At 38.8% G+C, this 21,532-nt stretch overlaps 1 protein-coding gene across 12 annotated transcripts in view; it reads right to left on the bottom strand.

The window, feature by feature from the left end:
- Nucleotides 1–21,532, bottom strand: part of ARID1B (AT-rich interaction domain 1B) — a 527,934-nt gene that overhangs the window by 26,497 nt on the left and 479,905 nt on the right. For 8 of the 12 annotated variants that reach the window (XM_077486264.1, XM_077486251.1, XM_077486255.1 and 5 more), the window contains 4 exons: nucleotides 17,498–17,604; nucleotides 16,663–16,821; nucleotides 12,267–12,476; nucleotides 8,758–8,962 (listed from right to left, as the gene is read on the bottom strand). In XM_077486264.1, coding sequence (XP_077342390.1) covers nucleotides 8,758–8,962; nucleotides 12,267–12,476; nucleotides 16,663–16,821; nucleotides 17,498–17,604 — 681 coding nt within the window. The remainder of the gene's footprint in view (nucleotides 1–8,757; nucleotides 8,963–12,266; nucleotides 12,477–16,662; nucleotides 16,822–17,497; nucleotides 17,605–21,532) is intronic. The other 4 variants (XM_077486257.1, XM_077486259.1, XM_077486260.1 and 1 more) reach the window with 1 other exon arrangement.

Genomic DNA, 21,532 nt, shown 5'->3' with positions numbered 1-21,532 from the left:
GCAGGAGCTGAGGCAAGGGCTGCAATTTCTTCTGATAGCATTATGGTTGATGTTGCTGCAGAAACAATAAAAGCTCTGCAAAAATGTTGCAATACTCTAACATATTTTTCAAATTTCAGCTTTTTGTTATAGTAAGAGATTCTGCCACTCATGTATGCAGCTTATATTCAGCATTTCTCAGGGTTGGTACCAATAAGTATTTAGACTTCCCTGTTTAAGCTAAAAAGGATCTCTGAAATTAGGCAAATACACTGCAGAAATTCAGTTTTACCTTCCCATGATTCTGTTATTTGGCCAAGCCAGTTTTATGAGTTACCCTACATTGTACAAGCTTTCCAGAAGTTGCAGCTGTAACTTCCAGTGACATTTGCTTGCTTACAGGACAATGAATCAGCAAGTCCAGGGTTATGATGGCTTTCATACCCACCTGCCCTACAAAGAGCATCAGTATCCCTTAAAAACTGTTCATGTGAACCCTGAACAGGCTTCTGTCAATGTACAATAGTAAACCCATTAGGCTCAACTGACAAAGGTAACACCTTTAATTTATTTTTTAAATTACTGTTATTTTGAGACTTGAAATAAATATCATTATCCTTGTGTTAGAACATTGTGAGCGGAGTCCATTGTCTAATATTGCCCAGTTTTTCATTTTGGCCTATAACTCACCCATTATTTAATTCTTGTCAAAAGGGAATTTACGATTTCTATGCCATGTCTACCTAAGATTTGTGCCTCTTGACTTGCATGTGCTCTGGCTATTTGCTGTGGTATGCATTGATTGCAATATATTGCATAAGTAAGCTAAAATAAATTAATCCATTTAAGGCTTCATTCACACGGAGTGTACTACAACGTATGCCTGTAAGGGCTGCACACAGGTGTTCCATGCATATCGGTACAGGCAGTCCCATTGATGTCAATTTGGACACATGGGGGTTTATTTACTAATGGCAAATCCACTTTGCACTACAAGTGCACTGCAAGGGCACTTGGAAGTGCAGTCGCTGTAGATCTGAGGGGGCATGCAAGGAAAATTAAAAAGCATTTTTGCTTGTACATGATTGGATGATAAAATTAGCAGAGCTTCCCTCATTTAAGATCTTCCCCTCAGATCTAAAGTGACTGCACTTCCAAGTGCACTTGTAGTGCAAAGTGGTATTGCCTTTAGTAAATCAACCCCAATGTGTCCATGCAGACACAGCCGTTGCTCCCGCCCAATCTGATATCTGAGTAGGTGCAAGCTTGGGTGCATGTCTCTGTCTGTCAAACTGGGAGCAGCAGCTGTGTCCAGGCAGCTGCTGCATCCCAACTGACTTCAATGGAACTGCCTGCATAGGGTACATGGAACACGTGTGCAGAGTAAACACAACATGGGTGTACATTGTAGCATGTCCTATGTGGATGAGGCTTATTTATTACTGCCCCTAAAAAGTTCACAGATGTAAGGCTTTAGCAATGTTTTTGTCACCTGAGCTCTCCAACACGTATGTCTAACTTCTGAACTCATGCCTGTACATTTTCTTCTTTACACTGACCCTTCCTTTGTGTGCTAGGTACCTCTTCGTCTTCAGAAAAAGCTCCCCATTTTCACTTTCTTCTGCAATTGCTCTATCTCCTCGGCTAATCGCTGCACATTTTTGCTGGCAAAATTTCTGTGGGAATTTGTGGCTGGCAATGTCTCAACAGAGCCAATGGTCTGTACCCAGAAATCCATGTTGCTCTACAGTTATTTGCTGACAGTTGTATCTGTAACATTGAAATGTCCCATCTCACCTGTCCTTGGGGGGGGGGGGGGGGGAAATTACAGAAACAAGGTTGTATGTGATACACTGTGCAGCAGTGTGCAAGTGGTGGCTTTATCTGATCTGACAGGTATTATCACCTTCCTTAAAAAATGAATAAGTTGTATTTTAAATTATATGATATTAAAAGTGTTTGTTAACCCCACAAAAAAAAAAAAATGCAGATCCTGGTCCCTTAAAGCAGATTACACAGCACAGTGATTGTGCTGTGTAATCGACCCCCCCTTAAACTGTAAAAAAAAAAAAAAAAAACTGAACTTGCCACTTCCTGTATGCCTCTCTAAACAGACCACGAAAATCAGGGCTGCTCTGCCCTTATCACGGTGGTCTGATTGCATCCCTACATCATACGCCCTACATCTGTCCCCTCTTCTCTCCTCTCTCCTTCCTGCCCCTCATATTCCTCTGTGTATGTCTCTGGTCCGGCCAAGCCCCCCCCCCCCCCCCCCGCTGCTATTATTGTAAAATAAAAACTTTAAAATGATCGATATTTATTAGAGGCTGGCATAGCACACTGTCATTAGTTTTAAAAAAACGAGTGTTCTAAATACCAAATTTGAGCTGTCTTCAGGCTGGTCACGTGACTTGCCACTGCTTTACAGATCCTATGTTTCTGTGGAGGAGATGGGCCACGTGATCTCCCCGGCTGACGTCAGAGGGAGATCACGGCCCCTCCAGCAGAAGCAATCCTTCTGAGCTGTAAAGTGGCCACGAGTGATGTGACCGTCCTAAAGACAGCTCAAATTAGGTATTTAGAACACTCGGTTTTTAAAAATACTGACATAGTGTGCTATTTCAGCCTCTAATAGAGGGGCTGCCGTAGTTTTATATAGAAAAAAAACCTTGGCAATCAGTATTTTGGTGTGGTTTATCTTCAGCTGAGCACACCCTAATTTCCACAAAAACCTCTTATCTTTTCTGCTCTTTTAATTCTGCTGCTGCATATAATCAGAATGTATATTTGACCTTTTTGGAAGGTACAAGAAAACCTGGCACGATTCACCGGTCATACTTTCCGATACAAAATCTAAAGTAAACTGTGGCAAGGTTACGATAGGTTAAGCGCAATGCATTTTTCAGTCTGCGCAGGCAGACACCATGCGGAGAAGAAAATTTACACAGCATGAACCTACTGGCCTAATTCTAGCAGAGGTGGAAGGATGGGGTGGGGTGGGAGGAAACCGTGAGAGCTAAAGACGTCACCGATTCAGCTCTGAACAGAGGTCAGAATGAGGACATCTTTGTTTACAAACCCAGGGAAGCCCATTCAACCTCCCCTCCCTTCTTCCTCTCGGGATTCCCTGTTGGCTTCTTGACAGATTCTGTGACATCACCTGTCAGCTAATAATAGAAAATTCAGCCAGCCGCATGCCAGAAAAGATGGATGGGGTTGTGGCAGCAGGATTACTAATTATGACTGGGCTTCTCAGATGTGCTTAGAATTGAGTCTTTTTTTTTTTTTTTTCCCTCTTAAGCTTTCTTCTCTGTGAAATGTGCTTTCCTGATCCAGCATGCAGCTGGCAAAAGCTAATAGCATTCAAACAAAGCACAGGTTCAGGGGATGTGTGAAGACGTCTGATTAGTGTGAGAACGCTGTGTGCTAACAGAATGGATGCTTGGACTGGGTTTTGTAAGGGAACTCAGAAATGTGAACTGCCTACACATTAATACAATTATTTTGCATTACACAGAATGTTTCTTAAACGCATGACATGTTAATTTAGGATCCAGTTTGCTCAATAGGATTTTCTTTCTTTAACGGGTTGATGCATCATTATAGCTGTGTTTCTCACATTTTTCAAATAGTCTTTATAACTGGCACTACTTGTATATAGCACTATCAATTTTACTGTACATTCACGTCAGTCCCTGCCCTCAAAGAGCTTACAATCTAAGGCCCCTATCGCACATGTATACATACCATGGACATTTTTATTTCAGCTACTTGTATAGAGCTGTCAATTTCCGCAGCGATTTTTTACATATACGTTGTACATTCACATTAGTCCCTGCCCCCAAGGAGCTTACAATCTAAGGTCCCCAACTCACATTTATACATACACATAATAGGGCCAATTTAGACAGGATCCACTATACCTACCAGCATGTACCTTATGTTTTATATTTTGGAAAATATACCCACTACAGCAAGTTTATGAATTATCTGCCAATACTTTTGACTGTTGTTCCAGGTATAAAGAATAAGTGTACTTTCAAACAAAGTGCACTTATCCTTTGTGCCACTCTGGCACAATTTATTTATTTTATTTAGTTTCAGGTACTTATATAGCGCAGTCAATTTACACATCTCTTTACATTGTACATTTACACCCGTCTCTACCCAAAAGGAGCTTACACTTGAAGGTCCCTAACACACATTCATACATACAAGGGACAATTTAGACAGGAGCCAATTAACCTACCAGCATAGGTATGTAGGTTAATTGGCTCCTGTCTAAATTGTCCCTAGTATGTATGAATGTGCGTTAGGGACCTTCACGTGTAAGCTCCTTTTGGGTAGAGACGGGTGTAAATGTACAATGTAAAGAGATGTGTAAATTGACTGCGCTATACAAGTACCTGAAACAAAATAAAATAAATAAATTGTGCCAGAGTGGCACAAGGCTAAGTTCACAATAGGTACCAGTTAACCTACCATACACCTATTTATAATGGAGATTTTTACCAAGTGTAACTTTTGTATTTAGCCTAAAGCACCTCCAAAGTACTTTACGTTTCATATTTTGGAAAATATATCCACTACAGTAAGTTTATGAATTATTATCTGGCAATACTTTTGACCACTGTTCCAGATTTAAATAATAAGTGCACTTATCCTTTGTGCCCGTCTCCTGCCCAACCCAACCTACATCACCCTCCACAGATGTTTACTTACCCCCACCCAGGAGCCCATGCCAACTGCAATGTTAACAACCATTTCAAAACTTATTTTTCCCTTTACAACGCCTGTTCAGACAATTTTCTTTTATGGGACAGTTTTCAGAGCATCTCCAAGCTTGGAAGACAGCCACATAGAAGACTAAGGAGATCGACTGGGTCCATGCAAAGTAGTTGAAGTTAGTACAAAGTAGACTTTACAAAATGATAGGCTGTGGAATGGAGGAAAGTACATATCTAATTAGGGGTACTTTAGGTGGGGAGGGGGCAATAAAATAAATACACTTGTCTGAAAGTGCACTTATCCGTTAACGTGAACTTGTAAATCTATAAATCACACACAACTGGCATAAAATGAAGATAAGACAGTCTCATAGACCAATTAGTAGTTTTTAACTGCACACAAATGTGCTCACAATTATGACAACTTTGACCAACATGAACTGTATCCGGTTTATTTTCAGAAAAAAACAGCAGACCATTTTTATCTTTTTCACCATAACACATCACACACATTTGGGCACAATGTCATACTAAGACTCTAAATATAAACACATTTCAATGCTAAAACATTTCAAAATTGACTTGTAACAGAAGTTTGTGTACTTGATATCAGTTTTTTTGTGTACTTGATATCAGATTTCAAAATGTATTGAGTAAAACAATAGCAAAGCCTAGTCCCTTACAGCCATTGCACAAGAATACCAAATAGCACTATTGGCCTTTAGATCACATTGACATCTACATTCAGTATATGCACATTGCACTGCACTGCCCCATCACACATACGGGGACAAACAAGCATGTCTGACCCTTATTTATTTTTTTCTCAGAACACTATGCAAAAAGTAACTAGGGTGCAAGTTTTGATCTGCTGCTGCATGTTGTGGCCCACTGAGAATAAAAGGGCACACTCAATGCAACATGCGTAAAAATGTGAACACGGCCTGAACGTGATAAAACCAGTCATTATGGTCACATGCCACAGTCCCGGCCTATCATCACACAGTAGCAAACAGGACTGGCTGCAAGCCATTTCCAAGAGAGCAGGCAGCTAGATACTAAAAGACAGAACAGAATGTTCTAAAAAAGACGCAACATACAATATTAGCGTACTAATAAGATAAACTATTAATCTGCAAAAAATTTCTAAAGAGGGTCAGGGGATTGAAAAAAATCTGTAGATATAGCAAGAGACTGGTAGGCTGCCACTAAAGGAACAATACCAAGTTGTGGCATCTTATGTACCACGATATTCAGATTATTATCAACACACTTGTGCAATAATAAAGATATGATCATTCATTTTTCAAGTGTCATTTGTGAAACATATATTCCAAAATTGCAATTTATCTTTTCTTTATAATTTATTGAACTCAACTAGTTGTGCTGGAAATTTAAAACAGAAAATAAAATAAATGTAATCAGCAGAACAATAGCGGCTTTAGAGTACTCTTTGGAAAGGGACAGATACAATTATGTAATATGGTAATGGCTACTAAGCTGAAAATGCATGAGGTTTTATTCACCCTGTTAGTTATAGCCATCAGTATTACAAATATATGCTGGAGGACTGGAAGGACAAACTGTAAGGCCGGCTTCACATATGTGCACCCGCAGTTCCCAGCATGGGGTGCGGTGTGTCTCTGTTCACCAGTTCAGGTCTGAATTTTTTGCCTGAATTTGCACCTGAAACTGACCCAAAGATGGCCAGAACCCCTTTGGAATGCAGATCATTGCCAGACATGTGTGAACCTAGCTCCATTGCGAGTTGGGCACACTCGCATATCATGCGAACTGGATGCGGGGGAAACCAGCATCCAATTCGCACATATGTGAACCCGGCCTCAGTCAACCATAAATTGCTGTCATATGTTAGGTCAAATTTCAGATATATAGTTCAGTGTGGTTACTATGAGGTAGATTTACTAAAACCGGAGCACTCGGAGTCTGGTGCAGCTGTGCATGTTAGCCAATCAGCTACTAAGTTCAGCTTGTTCAGTTAAGCTTTGACAATAAAAGCTGGAATCCAATTGATTTCTTTGCAGAGCTGCACCAGATTTTGCATACTTCAGTTTTAGTAAATCTCGCCATATGTTTCCTTCTCTAACAAGGAGAACCTAGGAAGATTTAAAACCAAAAATATAGTCAGAAAAAGTACAAGCCAGGATGACAACCACCGAAAAAAAACCCACAAATATAAAACAGGAAAGCAGAATAAAATATATTTTGGTAAAACAATATACAGATAATATGCTTGTTAGGTACTCTACCAATTTCAGCTAAATATTTAAAAGCATCATTTGACAGATAAAAAAAAAATTAAGCCAACAAAACAATTTTGGCCCGCAAAGTGCTAATTACATAAAAAGGAAATTTTACAGTCTGGACATGTTGTTGTAATATATTCAGTCTCTCTTCGCTGCTGTACCGAATATATTAATTCTTGATAAAAGTGCCTCAGTTGTTAGATCACTTATCTGTCAGTAGCTCTACTATATGAACATTTACAAATCCCACAAACATAAAACGCAGAAGTGCTGGTTGCTACAAACTGAACAATTAATTTTTTTCATAACAAAGAAGCACTAGAATAACTATGTGGGATGTAACGGATTATTGATGTAACATCCACTGATGAATAAACACAGTAGCCAATCAGAATACATATTTGGCTGATGCAACTTAAAACTGAACTCTGGAGAAAAGAAAAAACTTCCTTTGGAGTGGAGTTACTCCCACACTACAAGCTACTACTGCTCCGGTATGCCTCAGGTACTGTTCAAAATTTTACTTACCTTATCCCTTGCAGCTCCTGGCTCTTCTGTTCCCCCATGATGCTTAGGTTTATGGGAGGTCCTCCAAGTCTCCAGTCACAATACAGAGCTTTTGGCTCTGCATTGCACTTGACAATGTCCATGTGCCTGAGACAACCAGAACACAGAGCAGAGAGTAGGCTGCTCTGAATATGCAACAGCTGGAGGTCCACTAATTGCATATTCCTGCTCTAACATGTCCTTGGTGGGCTAACCTTACTGTACAGTACCGCAATACAGGAGCGTGAATGAGCCCTGAAATTACACTAATCATTTTTAATGTAAAAACGGAGGTTGCCATTTCTGGAAATTCTGGTTGCTTGGCAGCTAATCCTGACTCACTGGCTTCAATATTTTCACCTGCACAATACACAGATAGGAAAATACAGAGTCCGAAACACTTATTTGCATGCTGGTTCCAGGTTAGCGATTCCCAAGTGTTATAGCAGGAGAGTCAATAGTAGCCAGGCTGTAGTCAATTAACACGTGCTGGTTTTTAAAATCCTGTTGTGCAAAACAATTGAACTTACATATTGCACAATCATATCAGAACCTGAAGTACAGAAGCTTACAATACCTATTTCTTATGCACACACACACATACTCAGGCCAAATTAGACAGGAGCAAATTACCCTACCTGCATGTCTTTGGAGTGAGGGAGGAAACCAGAGTACCCGGATAAAACCTGCACAGAATATGCAGTCATTTTCTGTTTGAGACTCAAAGCAAGGACCCTAGTGCTTCAAGGAGTGCTAACCACCAAGTCACTGTACTGCCAATGTTGCTGGGCCATGCCTTCTGATTGGCATCCCAATGCACGTCCAGAATGCAGCTGTGTCACAGGGCACAGCGATGTACTGCAAATAATGAGCCAGGAGCCAATTTTTCATGTGTAAGAGTGTTACATTTTGAATGGGCTGCCTAAACCAGCACACCACAACGTTCCTCAATGCATGAATAACATGTACTTTGTTGTAAATGGGCCCTTAATTCAATTCTTGTAGTTACACAAATCCATCAGGCTGCTGTAATTATCCAAACCTGAGCAAAACAATTCTCAAAATGAAAAAAAAATACATACATGTATAAAAACAAACATATATGCATATAAAAATAAATACAAGCAGATTTGAGTCTCCTAGTTTCAATGCTTATTTCTAGTCAACATTAACTTACTACCATGGGTTGACTAGAACAATCGTTCTGCAAATAACTGCATGTAATTCTCCCCACTTACCAGGAGATGGCGGCTGAATCTTAGGCTGTTTCTTCGACTCGCCAGGATTGAAGATTTCTGGAGGAGGCTCCTCCCCTCTTTCTATCTTGCATTCAAAAGCAAACAGGTACTGGATATACTGCTTTTTCAGCGAGCTTGCCGCGCTGCTAGACGTGCCAACATTTAGATTGGTCGACAGCTCTCGCCATTTCTTATTCTTATTAACCTAAAACAAAAGGAAGGCCATTGTTTCACAATTTATTTTCTAGTCGGCAGTGAAAGCAGAGAGAAAAACGCACAAACTTTTACTGTTTGCTTTTTCTTCCTAGATTTTTTTATGTGCCTCTTTCAAGTAATGCTCATTACTCCCACTCAGCAATGCAATGCCAGCATTTGCAGTTATAAAACCATTAAAGAACCTGCTGATAGCAACATAAAAGGCGTTGGAGGCTTCTGAATGCTGCATCCCCTAATGCTAAGCTCATTTCAGAAGGGATGTGCGGCAAAAGAATGGCAATTTACATCCAGCCAATGCACTAGAGCATGCGCGTACTCGCAAGCCCGTTTCAATTAAAAAAAGACTCGCTACTAGCATCTCATTTAAAAAACAATAAAAATAACAGCAACTGTGTTATTACACAATTTAGTGTAATTGTGGGAGCTTTAAATGTGGAACGAAAACATGTTTATTTTCTAGACGCTTCAACAGGGATGAGCTGTGCCAAGCAGTGCTGATCTCTGTACAAATCTAGATAGCGTGACATGTCTGCTGGAAGGAAAGAGTTAATCCTGAATGAACAGCTCATCGCGGATGAAGGCGTTTAGCCGAGGTCCATTCACACCTATGTATTTTTCATTAGCATTTTACACATGCAAACACGAGAAAAAAAAGACACATAAAAAATTAAACAAAAAGTCTCCTGCGAGGCTTTTCCTGAGGGTCTTTTTAACATATTCTCTGTACTGCAGCAGGAAAACGGGCAAGAAATCAGAATAGCCTGAGCATTAAAATGCTAAACTGAATGTTGAGTGAAATACAACAACAATGTGTGAATAGAACCGAAAATAGGAATGTGAATAGAGTCACTTATATTAAATCTGGATAGCTGCTGAAAAAACAGGGGTTCATTCAATAAAGCAGCGGAAAGAGCAAAGATGATATATAAAGTACAATAATCCATCACAGCAAGTGAGCCAAAAACCACTTGATTTCATGATAAAGAAATGGCTGTTATGGGCTTACTTTGCTTTAAAACTGATCTGTAGCGCCAATCTTTTGCATATTCTACTATTTGGGAAAAAAATAATAAATGCACCAAGAGTGATAAAGAAAAAGGTGCTTTTACAAAAAATGTTTTGCATTGGAGCCTGCACAGCGTTATAACCATGGTAAGGGCATTGAAAGTGCAATGCATAAGCTCCTGCGGACTCTTCACCTAGCCCCAGGTCCACATGGAAGAATGAACCTACCATTAGGGGGGGCTGGAGGAAATCAACAGACTTAAGCCTCGTACACACGATCAGATTGTTGGCCAACAAAGCGTCAGACTTTTGTCAGAAGGACGTGTGCTGTGAACTCGTCTTACATACAAACGTTACACAAATGTCGGCCAACAAACATAGTGACGTACTATGTGGGCACCTTCTGCTAATGTGTTTGGTGAGCATCAATTCTGAGCATGCGTGTTTGTACTTTCAACTTGTGTGACGGACTTGTGTACAGACGATAGGAAAATCTGAAAACAGACCGTTGTCTGCTGAAAATTTACTAGCCTGCCACCCAACATTTGTTGGTGGAAAGGTGGGCAACAATTGTCTGATGGAGCATACAAATGGTCGGATTTTAGGGCAACAGTCTGTCCGGTCGCGTGTACGAGGTTTACAAGTGTGAAGTCACTACACTTGTACCTTTCTAAGATCTATAAGTAGATGGGGCTTGCATACTTCTATTCACAGATTCCTTGTGAACAGATCAGTGAATGCAAAATGTGACTGGGTGGAGCCATAAAAGAATATAGAACTTTGCAGGGAGAATAACCACGATTCAGGTATGTGGGTGAGGGTCTGGGGAATTTGACCACATTTCATGCTGCAGATATGACTGTAGCATAAAACATAATCAGAAGGGTGGAATTAAACTGAGCATGCATGGTTCAGTTTAATTTGATCAATCAGTGGGCTGAAAAAACTGAATGCATTACCCCATGCACACAAACACTATTGTATTCTGAAAGCGGGCACCCCTCTACTGTCAGAATACACTGAACAAAACATTTCCAACAAATGTTTGTGAGAAGTCAATCATTAGATCCCATTGATTTCACTAGAGTAATGTAATCAACAGTTCAGAGGCTGCATTTGCTTTATTTTTGAAAGCATGCATATGAGCACTTTTAGTAGTGTTATGTTAGAATGGAAAAGGCTGTATTTCACAAAACTGTCCATCTGCACAAATCATAAATGCATACCTCCCACAGTCCTTTCCTGAAACTCTCATCTAAACTACCTGGTAGTTTCTCATTGGGGACCCAGATGAGATATTAAGTTCCAGGGTAATGCATGTTAAATTATGGAGAATGCAACAGGAAAATCTTGAACCCAATAAGGCCCATCTGCAATTCTGCCAAATGTGACAATTTGCCAACATCAGGATTTCTAATAATAAAAAAAGGAACAATGATCACCTGTTTCCACAAATTGCTCCCTTACTGGCCAGATGAGTGAGGTGTCACTCCCTTTATAAATTAAATGTTGTGAAATGTCAATAACCAGTGATGGGGCAATACCTTGCATACTGTATAAAGCCAGTGAGAGAGCACTGTGTGGAAAGATGTGAACATTTTATTGGCCTGTAAAGTGATCCTGTTACTAGGCATGTTGTCATCAGTGATCAAAAGTTTACCATGGCCAAAATGTGCCACAGTAGAAACAGATGAAAGGCTAACTTAATGGATTTGACTGAACAATGACTTTCGAGATATTAGTTCTTAATAACCATAGGCATTTAGAGTATTTTTTTTGGATCTCCACAATATATAATTACCATATTGATCATTAATGTGTAACCACATCCATGCTTTTTTTTCTACTTAATTTTGGTAGCAGTGGGCAAGGATTAGATGCCTTTGTGTTTTTCTTCACAGTCTGTGGACGTATTTTGAGATTCCCCTTCAATTCTTATGTCGGTGACAACATTGTGACTGGGGCAGAAGAGGAAAACGCAAAGATGGACACAGATAGAGTTTACCCTTCTCCCTCTATAGTAAGGTATATAGTTTAATTGCATTTCTGATGTTTCCTTGCTATAGAGATTTCTCCTTCCCACTGATGTTTTTACCATAACAATAAGAGACTGTTAATCTCCCCAACTTGTCTTCAAAAGCTTTGCTAGTGTCCAACCACCTAAATGCACCAGCCTACAACCCAGGGTCTATGAATATCAAGCCCCGTGTCCTATGACGTATAATTAAGATAAATAATTTGGACTGGACTTATTGTTGACCAGAATGATATATTGATTTTCATATTACCTGAGCCAGACCGCCAATCTCTTTGACACAGAAGTAAAGCCTGACCAAGTCTAGGGGCTTCCTGCCCACAGCCGGCAATGTTGCAACAGGTGTTCCTCTTTCTTCCATAAAAGTCAGGTATCTGTCCACCCACATCTTGCGTTCAGGTTCGTTCCCCAACTCATACAACTTTGTTATTTTTTCTCCAGTAGTGGTGGATGAATTGGATTTCTGCATTGCGTGGAAAGAGTGTGGGATTTATTATCATAACTACTTCTTTATGAACAAAATTACACAGAAACCTTACCTGGAAGTACTTAGAGTAAAAACAAAAAACAAAAAAGTCATAGCACAAGAAAATGAAACATATGACTGAAAATTTCATATTAATTGATATACATGAATACATATACAACATCTTTTGTTTAATATATAATACGAGTAATTAGTTGATTTCCATCAGTTCAGTTGTTTTCAGGAACATTTGTCAGATTTTAGTAGATTGATAAAAAGGAGTAAGAAAAAAAATCCACGTCACTTATGAAGGAAGTTTGCCTTACAAATTGAGGGCTCAATCAAGCTCACAATTTTGGATTTTCCCATAGTGTCTATACCAAGAGTCAGAACAAATAGAGAGGTCAAGGATTAAAAAAAAAAAAAAAAAAAAAACTACAAACAAGTTTTCCAACCATTTGCCTTTAGCATACAAGTTGTTTACGATTTAAAATGTCTTTAACAGTAAACAGACAAATGCGCAAGTATCATCTCATCAGGTGTAGAAAAAGATAAGGGGGAGATAAGCAAGGAGAACACAATACGGAGTTTAAAAAACAAAAAAACACCAGACAGACCCCAAAGAGTGGTGTAACAAGATAGTTCTCCAGTTTAACTATTAGGCCGGCCATACACTGTTCAAATCTCCCCAGTTTAGCAGGAACCAGCTGAGATTCGAGCCATTAATGGGCAGGCTGAATGTACCAAGTTGATCGATCAACTTTGGTACAACCAGCCTGCCGGATTCTCTTGTGGTCACTAGCATTAATCACTGTCTTTTCCCGGTGGGGACAGCATCCCCCACCGGGAGAAGACAATTGTTGATTCCCCTGTCAAAACTGTCTGTGTTGATGGGGGAATCATGCGTATTTCTTTCCTGAAACCCATGGTCGCAGGAACAGAAAAGAAATTCACACCTTGTATGGCCAGCCTTAGAGACAACAATTCACACAATAATAAATAAAACTATCCAATGTATACATGAAGGACTTCAAAGATAAGACAATAATTAGAAATATATAGGCAACATTATTGAACATTAGATATTTTAATGTCCTAAGTATAAGTAAACCCACCCCAAAAATAATAATCTATATTGTGTGTGTAAATATATTTTACATCTTTCTGCTGTTGTGTATGAATAATAAAGAGAGACCAAAGCACTCGATTAGCTAACACTCAAGTTCAAACAATAGTTCCACATAAAAGTTGGACAATATTTTACATTAATGAAGAATATTGTAACAGCTTCTAACCAAAATGTAAAAAAGTTTTTGTCTGAGATATAGTGACTGTTCACTGGAACTTTGTATGTGAAAAGAAGGCTATCCTGAAAATTGGAGCCCCTACTTATTTGATTTCTGCAATTTTTTTTGGCTGCCTACCCCCCAGACATTGAAAATAGTTGGATCACATGACCTGGACAAGTTCAAAGCCCTCTTTGCTCTACTTGAAACATGGATGATGATGTGCTAATGTGTCAATTTAATTCTATTATGGATGACCATTGCGTGCTTCCTGTACTTTTTGCATATAACTGACCGTATGAGAGCCTCCTAGCCCTTCTCCCCCCCCCCCCCCACATGGGAAAGAGACGACACACACTTTATACTTCCAGGGAAAACATGATTTTATCATTATGAGAATTATGAGTTTTAACATGCTGATTGCTCACATGTACTCCTAAAGAACATCTATTTATCGAAACACGTTGAGTTCACATGTGGAGTGTATTGGATCTATACAATAATTGAACCCTGTACTAAAAATGTTAGTATTTGGTTTGTGTTTGTTTTTTTGCTGAATGTTCCAATAAAATGTATGGTTTTTATATATGCAAAGGTTCTCTTCATATCTACACATTTCTCAAAAAATCCCTGGCTATCACTATTATTGTTTGTATTTGCCTGAGATATACTTTTGGGATAGTGTAACATCCAAGGCATTCCTTACACAATAAAAGACAAAGAACTGAAGTAGCATCAACATAAAAAATGTTTTGTTTATATTGTTAATACAGATGAATATATAGTTATAATGCATGGAAAATAATATTGCCCTCTATATTCTCAGTACGTTTATGGATAGACAATTTACTTATTTTTAGAGTAGCAACATAAAAAGGGTTTTGTTTATATTGTTAGGACAGATGAATAAAAAGGACAAAAGATATTTTTATTCTTGTGTAGACCATTAAAATATATGATTACTGGGTTATGTTATTCAGAATGCACTGCATGCAAATATTCTTTATCTGTTTTATTATGCCTTTTGTATGATACCATAAGAGGACCTCATCTATATCAGATTTACCTAGTGATCCCTTCTGGGTTGCGATCTGCCAGTTAGGTCTCTTTAACTACTTAAGGACCAGCCTCATTTTGAGATTTTGGTGTTTACAAGTTTAAAACATTTTTTTTTGCTAGAAAATTACTTGGAACCCCTAAACTTGTTTTTTTCTAACACCCTAGTGAATAAAATGGCGGTCATTGCAATACTTTGTCACACCGTATTTGCGCAGCGGTCTTACAAGCGCACTTTTTTTGAAAAAAAAAAATCTATTTTTGAATAAAAAAAAATAAGACATCAGTAAAGTTAGCCCAATTGTTTTTTATATTGTGAAAGATAATGTTATGCCAAGTAAATTGTTACCCAACATGTCATGCTTCAAAATTGCGCCCGCTCGTGGGATGGCGACAAACGTTTACCCTTAAAACTCTCCATAGGCAATGTTTAAAAAAATTCTACAGGTTGCATGTTTTGCATTACAGAGGAGGTCTAGGGCTAGAATTATTGTATGTGGGCGCTACTAACGTATGTGTCCACTTCTGCATGCGAGCCCGGCGGGACGAGGTGCGTTTAAAATACATTTTTATTATTATTAATTTTACCTTTTATTTTTACACTGTAAAAAAAAAAGTCACTTTTATTCCTATTACAAGGAATGTAAACATCCCTTGTAATATAAAACAACATGGCAGGTCCTCTTAAATATGACATCTGGAGTCAAAAAGTCATCAGATCTCATATTTAGACTAAAATGCAATAAAAAAAAAAATGTAATTAAAAAAAAAAAAAAAAAAAAAATTGTTCCTTTAAGAGCTACGGGCGGAAGTGACGTTTTAACGCCGCTTCCGCCCAGCAATTGTATGGAGACGGGTGGGGGCCATCTTCCCTTCACTCAACTGAGCCATCGATAGGACGCGATCGCCTCCACCGCTGCTGACAGCTCCGGTAAGCGGCGCAAGGCACCGGATCGCAGCGGGAGGGAGGCCCTTCTCCTGCCAGCGATAAAAGTGTTGTCGCAGCGAATCTGCCACAGGGACCACTTTTATCTTGTAGTGGACTGCCCACTGAAGAAGGGGATACTGGGGTTATGGCAGCTAGCTTCTGCCATAACAAGGATATCCTCCTCCAAACAGCCGCTGTAAAACTGCAGCGGGAGGTCCGTAAGTGGTTAAAAGAACTCTATGGAGCAGAACCAGGTTTTCAGAGTACCAGATACAAAATCAAAGGTCACACTAAATATTTAACTAAGGATGTACCCATTTCTACAATTTTTATGCCCGGTTTTTGGGACCGCAAAATCATGCGGAGTGTTAGTGATATATCACCCTGACAATCCATAAAAATGTCACTCCAGCTCGTAAGGACACTGGCACTGTCACAAATGCACAAAAAGCAGTCTTCCTTGTTAATTCAGAGAAAGTGTTTAAATATTAAAACTGTAAATAAAAGCATTATATGATGTAAAGAAAGCAGCACTTATTGTTTTACGATGAGCAGCTCCTACATGTAATCCATAACAAGGATTTATTAAGGCTAATTTAAACATCAAACAAATAATGACAGCAAATGCTAAATATAAATCAATCATAAAGCTTTCGATTGAGAATGTTTAAAACCTCTATCTATGCAATATTCAAAATTCAGTTACAAATTCAACATTCATAATGTTGTACACACATATTTTAGCCAAATTACAAAAAGAAAGGGAAAATATTAGAAAAAAAAAACCACTGTATATAGAGAGAGGGCAAACAAACACACTAAAATGAATAAAAATATTTCTTAAAAATAAAATACATGCTAACAGTAATTTGAAATATTTCCAAATATAAAATAACAAAACAGGGCCACTTACAGGGCTTGATGGAGTCTTTGGCCAGCCTGGGCTGTTAATGCTATCACTTTCATCTCCATGAAAGGAGGAGATGCTAGCGGAGCTTGGGGACAATGGGGAAGGGACTGGCAGGTTGCCTGGGGTTGGGGGCTGAGATATACCCTGTGAACTGTAGCTATCCTGTGGTAGAAGAATACAAAACAAAATGTGACAAGAGAAGGGCAAACTTTACCAAAAAAAAGAAATAGATCAACTGGTAATGCAAAAATGTTGCATGTATGGAAAAGGGGAGGGGTAAAAGACAAGCATATAAGATGCATGAATCGAAGACTGTTAATTCATTGGCTAGCAATTAGTGCATATCTGGCAAGTTCTTAGATGCTTGGCTAATGTTACTAAGCCACCATGCTTACTTCAAGCAAACATGAAATGCTTAAGCATGGATTGCCCCTCAGTGAAAATAAAATTAAAAGCTGCTTGCCCTACATTGAAGGGGAAAGGGGGAGCAAAGTATTTGTTACATTTATTGTGCTGTTTAGACGGCCAGTAACAGAAGCTTGAACTGAAGGCAAGAAGGGAAAATGGCTGCAGTTTAGAATCCAGGCACAAAAGTCCCTTCCAAACCCCACCAGCTTAAAATATCCCCAAGCTCATGATCATTCCTTTGCCTCAAAGTGAAAATGCAATTAGAACTAGTATCTTTCAGATCCAGACCATCTAAACAAATACAGGCCCACAACACAGATGGAGAACACATGCAGCAGAGAAAGGAAACTGGAAAAAAAATAGATAATGGAAGACAGTATGGACAACGCAGCGAGCCAACAAAGCTGCTACCACATGCGTGAGGAAATACCTTTGACTTTGGTTCAGGGTGAGGAGGCCCGTCTTCTTTACCATCAAGTTTGAGGGAAGTAGGCAGCTTAGAATCTCCAGTCATCATTTCAGCAAGACCCAAGTGACCTAGAAAACAAAAAAACATTATCTTTTTCATAAAACATGGAATTTATTATTATTTATGGTTTCTATTTTAAAAGATCAAATAAAGACAACTGTGGTTATTGGAGGCAGTGTCAGTTTATGTCTCAAGTCTAGGTTCTCAAAGCAGGGTTATGTAGGAATGAGGCTCCTAGCACAGGGGGCATAGAGAATGATTCCTTCCCTCAAGCCCATGCTAACTGGACAGCCAAAAGACTCGCCTCTGCCCATAAATACATAATGCCCAGATCAAGCCATTAGAAGATTATATTTAATTGGCAGATGGAATTCTTGGTTAGCCACAAAATAATAAAGCATTAATAGGTGAGGTATGCCTCTGACTGTGTTCACACCAGTGCATTACTGATGAAGTTCCCAGGAAATCTTGCAATATCTCAGACTATACATGTGACCAGTTCACAACAAAAAGCCTTGAAAAGGATCCTTAGACGTAGTGCTATCATTAGCAACCACAAGTCACTGTTACCTATGATTTTAGTACAGCAATGTGTATTGAGCCTAAGGGATAGCACTAGTTGCCAGTAAATGGCCAGGATGCACTTTTATGATTGCACATAAAATCATAGAATTGCTGCCATCTCTCTCCCCCTCCATCTATATATACACTGTATACACACACACAGACATGCATTCATATACAGTATACACAGCAACCTTTTTGACTAGCCTGCAGAACCAGCCTACAATTTAACAATGCTGATATTTTACTATTTTATGGTTTCTTAAACTTACAAATATGAATGAACCTGCCATTTTCCAGATAAACAATGTTTAGTAGGGAGAACAGGAGTAGGATGAGTAAGCTTTTGAGCTTTGAAAAAAAAAAAAAAGGATAGAAAGTCTAAAATATCTATACACAATATATAATAATTAATTAAAATGTGTGTATGTGTGTGTGTATGTGTATATATATATATATATATATATATAAACACTGTGTGTGTGTGAATGTATGTGTGGATGGATGAATAAGAAAAATCTAAATTAACAAAATAAACCATTTCAGTCAAAAAGCATATTTGACCTCTTATTTTATATTCTGATGTGTATGACATGCTGACTTATATTAGAATTGGACCAGTGAAACATCCTAAAAGTTCCTTGATACTTGGCCAATAGTGCTACATCATTATTCATTCTCAATTATATGAAGGGAGGGACACTGAACCTTGTGGGATTGAAGGATGCCTTTCAGCTGAATGGTTAGGAAATTTCCAGTTGGAAACTGCAGAGACTTTAGTTAAAGTATTTTTTTTTATTATAAATTTTACTGTTACAAATCTGTAATTGACACAGAATTCAGTGTTAGAAGCACCTAAATTCTAAAACCAGTCACAAACATAATCTTTTTAGATTAACTATTGTGTGTGAGATTACCTGACTGAATTTAACCACTTAAGGACCGCCTCACGCCGATATACGTCAGCAGAATGGCACGGCTGGGCACAATCATGTACCTGTACGTGGTGCTTTAAGTGCCCAGCCGTGGGTCGGGAGCGCGGACCCGGGTCCTGAGCTCCGTGACCGTGGCCACGGGATCAGTGGACCCAATCACCGCTGGTGTCCCGCGATTAGGTCACAGAGCTGAAGAATGAGGAGAGGTCTGTGTAAACAAACCTCTCCCTGTGCTTCCTAGTGTGGCTGTCACCGATCGTCTGTTCCCTTTTATAGGGAAAGCTGATCAGTGATGTCACATGCCAGGTCACGCCCCCTACAATAAAAAAAAACATAACGTCACACATAACCCCTACACTGCCCCCTAGTGGTTAACTCCTTCACTGCCAGTGTCATTTACACAGGAATCAGTGCATTTAAATAGCACTGGTTGCTGTATAAATAACGATGGTCCCAAAAATGTGTCAAAAATGTCCGATGTGCCATAATGTAGCAGTCACAATAAAAATCGCTGATCGTCGCCATTACTAGTAAAAAAATATAAATAAAAATGCTATAAAACAATCCCCTATTTTGTAAATGCTATAACATTTGCGCAAACCAATCAATAATCGCTAATTGCATTTTTTTTACCAAAAATATGTAGAAGAATACGTATCGGCCTAAACTGAGGAAAAAAAATGTTTTTTATATATATTTTTTTGGGGATATTCATTATAGCAAAAAGTCAAAAATATTGAATTTTTTTCAAAATTGTCGCTCTATTTTTGTTTATAGAGCAAAAAATAAAAACCGCAGAGGTGATCAAATACCACCAAAAGAAAGCTCTATTTGTGGGAAAAAAAGGACGCCAATTTTGTTTGGGAGCCACATCGCACAACCGCGAAATTGTCAGTTAAAGCGACGCAGTGCCGAATCGCAAAAAGGGGACTGGTCCTTTGGCTGCAAATTGGTCCGGGGCTTAAGTGGTTAAACTGAAAGAATTGTTTAGGTAGGTCTTCAAATTTTGGTGTTGGTATAGCTAAAGACTGAACAGTCAAGTGGTACCTTTTGTGTCCAGCTTTAATTCTTTTGGTTGTCTGGCAGGTTTACATAGTTACCTGTATTCTGGAAATAGACTTTTCCAATAAATTCAGCCTCTCGTGATCATCAGTTTTGATCTGCAGGGTAACCTTACCAGAGCTTGTGTTAGATCAATACAGTAGTTTAAATATGGATGTGTCCTGGTGGTGATATAGTGAGTACTTAATGTTCTGACCTTAGTTGGGCAGCTGTGTATAATGAACTGTGGTCGAGACATACTAAAAAGCATTTTTCAAATCCGTATGCGAGTATAATTTTGTTATTAGTGTTATTTATATGATTTTACATTACTTAAGAAAAAAAATATCCTTGAGGTTGTTTTCTTGTAACCTTCACAATTCAGTCACATTACTTTAAAGAGCCTTGCTATACAAACATTCCCCAGAGGCTTCTAATTAGCTCTGAATAGTCGCATGAGGACAATTATGTCACGATAGCCATTTGTAACCCCAAATGTACTCTGCATTTCAGCTTTCACTCATGCTGCATCAATAAGGGTTGTTTACACTTTTCAGATCTTTAGTGGCACGTTACTACATGTACATTAAAGTGTATGTCCAACTAAACCTTTTTTTCTTGAATTCAGATAGAATGGGAAAAAGGTAGAATGCCTCTCAGGCTTTACAGCTAGTATCCAGGGTTCCTACCGAGAGAGTTATCCTCACTTCCTTTCCTGATATTTAAAGAGGATATGGAGATAACCAACAATACAGATATAAAAACACTTTTCTGTAGTAGAGTAGGGGAAGACTAGAGCCCCTTTCATATTTAAATTTCTGTCTGTGTGCCTGTTGCCGATAATCTTTAACTTCCGTTCTGGTAAAACTATTGCCAAAAGAACAGGAAATGAGGGGAACTCTCACTATTGGAGCCCCGGAAAGCAGTTGAAACCCAACAAGAGAACAAACTCTTTCTCATTCTTTCCAAAACTAGAAAAACGTTTCTGGCTTGCTCTATAATTTTACAGTACTTTGTATTAATGTGCAAGTGTGTCAAGGCAACGTAGTCATTTGGACTTTTGAACGTGCATATTCTCTCTGTACCTGCATGGGTTTCCACCGAGTACTTCAATTTCCTTTCACATTCCAAAGATTTGCTGGTAGATTAATTGGCTCCTGTCTAAAATAGCCCTAATATGTGTACATATGAATGTGAGTTAGGGGCCTTAGATTGTAATCTCTGTGAGGATAGGGACTGATTTGAGTGTACAATATAAGTACTACACAAATTATTGGCATTATATAAATACCTGAAATAAATACCGTATTTACTGGGGTGCCATACAGTTAGCAATATGCCACTTTGTGGTTATGTGATGTCTACCTAAAGGTTGCAATGTCAGCATTGTATGATATGCCCTTGTTAACATAGCAATCAAATAGGTGATCAATAGGTGAAAGCAATATTTTAAGCA

The sequence above is a fragment of the Lithobates pipiens genome, unplaced genomic scaffold (genome assembly GCF_037356315.1).
Source record: "Lithobates pipiens isolate NorthernLeopardFrog02 unplaced genomic scaffold, aLitPip1_a1.2 Scaffold_18, whole genome shotgun sequence".
Classification (NCBI taxonomy): Eukaryota; Metazoa; Chordata; class Amphibia; order Anura; family Ranidae; genus Lithobates; species Lithobates pipiens.
This window is presented reverse-complemented; position numbering and strand designations above follow the sequence as displayed.